General features: G+C 42.5%; 1 protein-coding gene across 1 annotated transcript in view; it reads left to right on the forward strand.

Moving 5' to 3' along the window:
* Positions 1-8625, forward strand: part of SCD5 (stearoyl-CoA desaturase 5) — a 131958-nt gene extending 123333 nt beyond the window's left edge. The window contains exons 4-5 of the mRNA XM_006907602.3: positions 3424-3656; positions 7098-8625. Coding sequence (XP_006907664.1) covers positions 3424-3656; positions 7098-7288 — 424 coding nt within the window. The 3' untranslated portion in view covers positions 7289-8625. The remainder of the gene's footprint in view (positions 1-3423; positions 3657-7097) is intronic.
* The last annotated feature ends 347 nt before the right edge of the window (positions 8626-8972 follow it).

The following is an 8972-nucleotide window of genomic DNA, read 5'->3' on the forward strand; positions in this document are numbered from 1 at the left end:
GGAGGCTTTTTGGCATTGCTCTGTGGACCCTTGACAAGGGCATTCAGATTTTAGTGTTTCTAAGCACGGAAGATGGGAAGCCATCTGAGCACTCGTTTTGAGGCAAGAAGGCCAGTGACTATAATTATATGCAGACCAGCTGTTCAAGGTCAGTGGTGGGCAGGAGGAAGGAAGGGGTACTCAGCTACACGGGAGGCTATGCTGAGTCTGTTTGAAATGGTTGGGGAGAATTTTTACAGTTATCAGCGTCAAGACCTGTTTCACTAGCAATCCCATCCAGACTCGCCATGCCTCTAAAAATTCCTCTTTCATCCATTGCGCTGAGCACACAAAGAGGAATTCTAGCAAAATACAGGAAGAGCAATCAGCTAACAACCCTATAATTAGATCTGCTAACGCTTTGTTAGTATGAAGGCAGTGGTTTTTAAAGAGCGACTTTTTTTGAGGAAGAGGAAATTTGGCTGGACAGTGGTGTGCCAGGAGGTGAAGCTCAGGCTTTTTTTTCCTTCCCACTTGGGAAGCCACATTGTTGGTGCCGTCCCTCCACAGGAACCCAGCCCCCTGCGGGAGTGGAGTTTCTGGAACCAGAGCCCAGGTAGGCAGGTGGCTTTCCTAAAAGGTTCAGAGGGAGGAGACAGGGGCAGGGTGTGAGTGGACGCTGAGCCCTGTGAGCTGGTCAAACTGAGAAGGCAGATTCCATAGGGCCAGGCGGAGTAAGGGGTCCTCATTGGCGGAATGTGTCCATCCTGAGCCCGCTGTGAGGAGAAGTGAGAGAAGGCCTCTGACATGCCTAGCCAGCACAGAGCAAGTCCTCAATACATGTTTTCTTTTTTTTTTAGAAGCAAAATGAGGGGCTGATTCCTCCCTAGAAAGTGAAGGAAGGGACAGAGCTGCTTAAGTTGTAAAATACCTCCTGTTGGCAATGCTCAGCCGCTTGCTGTCCCCCTCAGAGGTGCAAACCGGGAGCAGCAGCAGTAGCAGTCTTGGGCTCTGGGCATGTTTTCCCTTTAGAGCATCCTGCCTCTTGACATGCTCACCAGTGGTCCCAGGGCCCTCGGCGAGGGCCTGCGTGCTTTGCCCAGATCCCCTCTTCAGCTGCTGCTTCTACCCTCCAGCTCCTGTCCTTACTGGGAACTGCCCACGCCCACACAGAACTGCTTTGCCCGAGGGTTCACACTTCCCGTGTGGCACTCTGAGGCCAGTGGCTGCACGATCCTAGATACCTTTCTGTTTGGGACAATGGTACAGTGTCTTCCAGCCTCAGAGCTCCTGACTGGATCTGCTGAAACTCATTGTGGGTGAGCTTCTCCCTCGGCCCAATCCTGCCTTCCTCCCTTTCCCAAAGGTATCTCTCAAGAGCACCCCCAGAGCCTTCTGCTTGTGACTCTGGGGAGCCCACTCTAGGACCATCAGTTGTCTGTTGTCTTTGCCTCTCCATCCACAGCCACTCATCTGATCTCCCAGGAACTCTCTTTCCACTAAAATACAGCCATCTGGTTGCCCAATGACTGGAAAACAAGTGCTGATGGGTTAATATGCTGTCTAATAAAAACAGTTATTATAGGAACCGATACTTATGTGCCCCTAGCAATCCACAAAGCACACTTGCATACCTGATTTCATTCGCAAAGCAGAATAGCACAATGGTCTCTGAAGTGATTCTGCCTGGATTTGAATCTTGGTCCTACTACTTATTAGTCTTGTGACCTTGGGCTAGCTATATAACCTCTCTGTTGCTCAACTTCCCCATCTGTAAAATGGGGCTAGTAATGGTCCCTTCAGCCTAGAGTTTTTGTTAGAATGAAATGAATCAGTATAATAAAGGTCTCAGAATAGTCGTGGCACACAGTAAATACATAGTATATGTTATTAGTATTTGATCTTCACAAGAACCCCATGAGATATGATTATTGCTTGAGTTAAATACCTCTCATGTCCCGCCTCATACTCTCGGCCCACTTTTTCATTCCAGCCGATGCTACAGCCTCCTGCTGGCACGAGTGTAACCCAACAGCACCTTCCTCAGCCGTACTGCTTATTTCTTACTTCCTGCCCTGGCTTCTTTGCCACTTCTGCCTAAGATGCCTATAGAATGCACTCAGCCTTTCAGACCCAAGCAAACGTGGAGGTGTGAGGGAGGTAATATCTCACGTGGCATCCCTATAGTTCCTTCTTTTATCTCTCGAGAGATTAATTCTGAAGTAGAACCCGCCCCCTCGAGGCCCAACTTCAGCTGCCCACAGCAGCAGGCACCCCTGGTTTGGCTTTCCTGCCTTCCCTGTTTCATTCTTCCCAGTTGCCCACTCTTGTAGTATGAGCTCACTTCCCCAGATATAATACCCATGCACAAGCTCTTGCCTCATGCTCTGCTTTTTGGGGAATGATCTAACCGTGCACATGAGGAACGTGAAAGAATTTTAAAAGCCTTGTTCAACATCCAGAATCAGATCTGGACTCAAATCAAAGCCTTCCACCTGGGACTCTCATGCTTTCACATTGTGCCATTTCCCAGTTGATACATCTGCACTTTAACAGAGGCCTGGAAGCTTGATTAGCCAATGGGAAGCCGGGGACAAAATTGCTATGAACAGGTAGCTTTGGACACTTTCATGTCACAGCTCCTCTCCTGCCTCCACATAAAGCTAATCAAACACAGCAAAGGGTGGTGAGCAGTGGTTCCTTTACTGAAGCCGGGGGGGAGGGAGCGGGTCTAATTTGTCTTAGTATCACCAGCACTCAGGGCCTGGCATATAGTAGGTGCTGTGTAAATGTTTGCTGGATACACAGGTCCAGAAATCAAACAATAATGGTTTCTTTTTAATGCTTACTTTTTATGTGGCCATGCTTGTTCCTGTACTTAGTGTTTATTTTTTATGCTGGTTTAGAATGTAACCTTTAATGGACAAAGAACATTTTTGGAAGTGGGTCGTTTCCTTTTTCACTAAGCTAAGTAAGCACAGAATTGTGTGCTTGAAAATTATGCAAGAAAAATTATTCAAGAAATTATTCAAGAAAATTATTCAAGAAATTATTCAAGAAAACCTGATTAGCAGGTTGGTTGACTGATGAAGAAAGCTAGCACCTGTCAAACTGGTGGCTTGTAGGACAAATGTAGCTCTAAGACACATGGGTTTCGCAGCACAATATTAATCATTTTATATTAAAATTCCTCTGAAATATGCTGCAGGCCCTACTACTTTCTATAACATTCTATCTGTGCTAATTCTCAAATTTGTGTTACCTGCCTAGCTCTTGTGGTTATATGCGTTTGTGACCCCTGCAGAGAGTGACATGCAACAGGGTATTCCTTATACAGAAAGAGTTGCTGACCAGCACAATTCCTGACTTTTCCTATAGCTTGCTCAGCCTGTCCCCACCGCCATCAACAGGTGCCCAATGATAGCATATTATCCTTCCTTCCAGGTACTATAAGATCACCGTGGTGCTCATGTGCTTCGTGGTCCCCACGCTGGTGCCCTGGTGCATCTGGGGAGAGAGTCTGTGGAATTCCTACTTCTTGGCCTCCATCCTCCGCTATACCATCTCTCTCAATGTCACCTGGCTGGTCAACAGTGCCGCCCACATGTATGGAAACCGACCCTATGACAAGCACATCAGCCCTCGGCAGAACCCACTGGTCACTCTGGGTGCCATTGGTGAGTAGGGGTATGAGAGCCAGTGAAGAAAATGGCAGCTCGATTTTCTTGGCTTCTTGTGGTTTTGTGGAATCTATAAAAAGAGGCAGTGGAGTGGAACAGAGTGAACTTGGCCTTTGGTATTAGAATCTCGGCTCTCGGGCAAGTCACTTAATTTCTGATTTACAGCCTTCTTATCTGTGAAGTGGGAATGGCAATGCCTGTTTCATAGGGATGTTGTGAGGATTAAGTAAAATGCTAATATATATAGATCGCTTGGTATAGTACCTGCCACATAGTAGGTGATAAATAATTAGTAGCTATTTATTTTTGCTATGGAAATTTTCCTAAAGGAGAGTAGCAGTTGACTTGTCTCTCCAATTGTCCCGACCACTCTAGCCTCAGCTGTTCAATCATTTGGCTGACATTAGGAAAACAGGCCTTCAAACAAAGAGATGGGAAGAAACAAGATGGTGGCATCTCATGGTACCACAAAATGGCTAAGAGCGAGGCCTATGGAGTCCGACAAGTTTGGTAGAGCCCTGGTACCTTTAATTACTCTCTGGGCAAGTTGTCTGGCTCCTCCATACCTCGTGCCCTCATCTGTAAGGTGGAGATAATAGTGACATTTACCTCATCCTGGTGTTGGAGGGGTAGACGAGTTAATACGTAGTGTCTGCAGCAGTAATTAACACAAAATAAGCCTTCAGTGATGTTGTTTTTATTACTAGCCATATGGTCTTAGGCAAGATACTCGTCCCTTCTGTGAATTTACATTCTCATTTTTAAATGAGGATAATCATAGCTCAGAGGTGTGAGGATTATAGGAGTTCATACTCATTAAAGCACTTAGCACTGTGGCTGGTGCATAGTAAGAGATTAATAAATAGTAACTATAGCTTTATAAAAGCAATTTGGGCTTCTTGGTAAGCTGAGCCTTGAGCACAGAGATCAAATCCAGGAAGAGAAGTTTCTACTTTAAGTAGAAATGGTCTCTGTGTCACTCAACAATGATTTTTTTGCCACCACTTCATTAGGGTTTCCCGTTTATTGAGACCCCAGGGATCTGTTGTTGATGAGAGCAGTATAAGGTGAAATAAACACTAAGTTTAGCTATGGGATAATGGGATAAGCAGAGAGAAAGGTGCCTTGGAAAACTGAAGAAAGAGCTTCCTGACTCACCGATTGCTTTCTCCTCCTCTCACTCTTCATCTTCTTGAAGGACTCTAGTGAGGGGAACCACATTTAGTGTTGGCTCTGAGAGCAGACTGGGGCGGAGAGAGGATGGGCTATTACCATCTTATATAGAGATGGAGATCCAGGAAACCCAAAGAGTGTGACCATGCACAGGCTCTGAAGAGCGGGGTATTGGTTTTAAGTCTGTTCAGGTCAGCACTGGACTCCCAGTCAGTCTTCTTCATGAAGGTCCTTGGAAGGCTCTGTTTCAACCAACTGTGCAGTAAGGAGATGGTGGATACAGATAGAGTTCTTAGAACATCCTCGTTTCTGAAAATAGGGGGGAAACTTCTCTATACTGTACCTTAGTTTAAGAAAAAAACACTAAAAGTGACGAGGGTGGAGGGGCAGAGTAGAGAGGACTTAAATTAAGAAAGTTACAGACCACAGATCAATCCTTCTGATGTACTCATTGTAGAGCAGAATCTGTCAAACGTGGTCAATAAAAGAACTATATCATGACCTGTTGCCACTTAAGAAATAAAGGAAGAATCTGGCAGTTAGTTCTTCAAATGGTTAAAAATAGTTACTATATGATCCAGCAGTTCTACTCCTAGGTTTATACCCAAGAGAAATGAAAATATATGTCCACACAAAAAACTTGTGGATGAATGCTCAAAGCAACATTTTTCATAATAGCTAACAAATGGAAATAAACCAAACGTGCATCAACTGATGAATGGATAAACACAATTGTAAAAATACAATGGCGTGGTAAGTGGTGGTATATCTATATAATAGAATACCATTCAGCAATAAAAAGAAATGAAATACTGATAACTGCTACACCTTGAAAACATTATGTTAAGTGAAAGAAACCAGTTACATAAGATTACGTATTACATGATTTCATTTACATGAAATGTTCAGAATAGGCAAATAGAGATAATACTAGGGTTCTCCAGAGAAACAGAAACTGTGTGTGTGTCTCAGTCTGTATACTGTTACATATGTTACATATATTCCTCATAATAAATTTCCATATATATAGAAATAGTAGGATATCTATACAAACATAGATATATTCTGTTGTTTCTATAGATAAATAGAATGGCTGATTTATTGTGAGAAATTAGCTCACACCATTAGGGAAGAGTCCCATGATCTGCTGACTGTGAGCCGGAGACCTGGGGAAGTCAGTGGTGTGATTAAGTCCAAAGCCGGAGCACCAGGGGAGCTGGTGGTGTAAGTTCTGGTCCGAGGGCAGGAGACGAGAGTTATCCCAGTGCAATCAGTGAGTCAGGAAAAAAGTATCTCTTTCTTCCACCATTTGTTCTATGCAGGCCCTTAAGAGACTGGATGAAACCTACCCACGTTGGAGAGGGCAATCGACTTTACTGAGACGGCTGATTTAAATGCTACTCTCATCTAGCAAGACCCTCACAGACACACCCAGAATAATATTTAATGGGCACCCCTCGGCCAGTTAGGTTGACATAGGATTAATCATCAAAGAGATAGCAAGTCTGGGAGAGATAGGGGATGGGTGGGGGGCGTGAATTCTAAGCGGTGTGAGGTTTCCTTTCAGAGAATGAAAATATTATAATTCATTGTGGTGATGGATGCACAACTCCGAATATTCTAAAGGCCATTAAATTGTACACTTTAAATGGGTAAATTGTATGGTGGGTTATATCTCCATAAAGCTGTTTTTAAAAATCAAATGAAATAAGTCTTGAGATACCACCTCCTCCTTCCTGAAAACACCTTTAAAAAAAAGGAAAGGAGGAAAAACTGTTCACTGGAAGGGTCAGAGTAATATATAGACAGACTTTGGATATTTCACTATCTAACTCCTTAATTTACTTACCTATCTGAATAATTCTCATTTCTTTCAAGCTCTCCCAGGAAGTCTTGCTCTAATCACTCCAGTCTGCAGAGACTGTTTTCCTTTTGTGAACGTACATCAAAATGACGATCTGTTACCAGCCATTCAGCATTTAGCTCAGGAAGTACAGCGCTGAAGTTATGGTACCATGTCTCCAATTCATACAGGAAAATTATCATATGACTTTCTGCTGATAACCTTTTTGTTATTTTCTGTTCACATATAGTTTTACTAGCCAACTAAGTAAACACTTCCTTAAGGCAAGAAACAAGTCTTTTGTTCTCCAAAGAGCCTGACGCAGTGTTTTGCACATGGTAGACCCTCAATAAAAGAGTGATTAAAAAATCTATGCAGAGAGATGGTACGTGATATATTTCAATGCTCATTTTGTATTCCAGGTGAAGGCTTCCACAATTACCATCACACCTTTCCCTTTGACTATTCTGCGAGTGAATTTGGCTTAAATTTCAACCCAACCACATGGTTCATTGACATCATGTGCTGGCTGGGGCTGGCCACTGACCGCAAACGGGCAACCAAGCCAATGATCGAGGCCCGGAAAGCCAGGACTGGAGATGGCAGTGCTTGAACCTGGAACCGCCATCCAACGTGTCTGCCCTTGACACCTTGGTTCATGCCTTCTGTTATTATAGTTCTCTTGTCCATTGGAAGGTGGGAAGGGGTAGAGGGTAGAAGGGAACAGAATCTGTGGGTTGGGAATTTTTTGTTTCTCTCAAAGCCAAGATACAACTATCGATGAAAAAAAAATTTTTAAGTCAATGTAACTATAGTTTAACGTTAGAATGTGGACATGTGATTTAATCGCTGTAGCTACAATATGTCAAACATACATCCTCATATGCTTGTACATAATGTTAACCCTGACAGGATGAAGGAATTTAATATTCTTTCAGTGTGATTCAGGAGAGCATTTCTTTTTTTTTTCTACCAACTAACCCAGCATTATTTTTAAACACACTATCTGAAGGAGCAGAGTCAGGTAGAGGACAGAAGCAGTGGTCTAAGTAGTAACTAAAGACTGTTTCTGTTTCGTAGTTGTGCATGTTTTTGTTGTTTTTAAGTTAGAAAATTGAACATTTTTTAGAATGAGAATATAGAAAATGGGTCTCTAGGTTTTTGTTTTTTGTTTTTTGGTTTTTTTTGCCCTGTTTACAGCTTGTTAATGCTCTATGGTGTTTGCTTCAAAAAAGATCTGTTCACTGCCCAGCTACTTGTGTGTCCTGAGCTATACTCCCAGTCAACCCTATAAATCAGTGCCTGTTTAGGGGTTTGATTTTGTTCTCTTTGCTATTGTCATTTTAAAGGTGTATTAACTCAGACATACCAGACATCAAATTAAGCTCAAATTAAGCTCTCATTTCAATGTTTATATACTAATTTATATTCTAATTGACCTCAGCCAGTGATGCATGTACTTTAGCTGCTTTTGCTAAATAAGCATATTAATTTTCCACACCAGTCCATCGGATCTTATTAACCAACAGTTATCTAGAACTCAGTTTCTACTAATGTTTCACCTGCATGAGGCCTTCATTGATTTTGCAGCAAAATATAAAGTGATCATTATGTAGCTTCTGGATTAAAAAAATTTTGTGTATTAAGTTACTTTGTAAAGAGCATGTTGAATTAATGGGACAGTGTACCCTTAGTGTTAGACGTTAGAGCAAGAGAAAGGCTTATAGTGTTGGCATTGGAGCCCTTCGAAGATAGATCTTTTTAGAAAAGATGTAAGATTTAAAAATTAAATTTTTAATTTTTGAAAAAGAAATGAAGACAATACGAAATTGTCATAATGAAGTTCTTCATCCAGCAGGTGTTTAACAGTGTTATTTTGCCATTAATAATGTGTAAACTATGAGTGATTTCCAATAAATGATTATGAATTCGTTGGTGTTCTTGACCAAATACTTAAGTGTTGTTTAGAGAATGTCTTCTCAAAGGTGCCTGATGCTTCATGATGACCATATGTTTCACATTTGATTTGGACTCTGAGGTAACAGCAGCCCCTAATACCAGGCCTCTCAGATCCCATCTGCCATAGGCATAACCAGAGGGAAGGTCAGCAAATTTCATTTGAATGCAGACCCCCACTCATGACATTCCCCATTTCTCACTTACTAACACTGTCACTTTGTACTACTTCCAACTGATAAATAGGAACTCTACTCCTACATATCACTCAAAAGAGCGTTAAGGACATTTTCTTCCCTGAGTCCCACCAGCCCCACTGGTGGTGACCAGAGCTGGGGGAG

The sequence above is a fragment of the Pteropus alecto genome, unplaced genomic scaffold (genome assembly GCF_000325575.1).
Source record: "Pteropus alecto unplaced genomic scaffold, ASM32557v1 scaffold161, whole genome shotgun sequence".
Classification (NCBI taxonomy): Eukaryota; Metazoa; Chordata; class Mammalia; order Chiroptera; family Pteropodidae; genus Pteropus; species Pteropus alecto.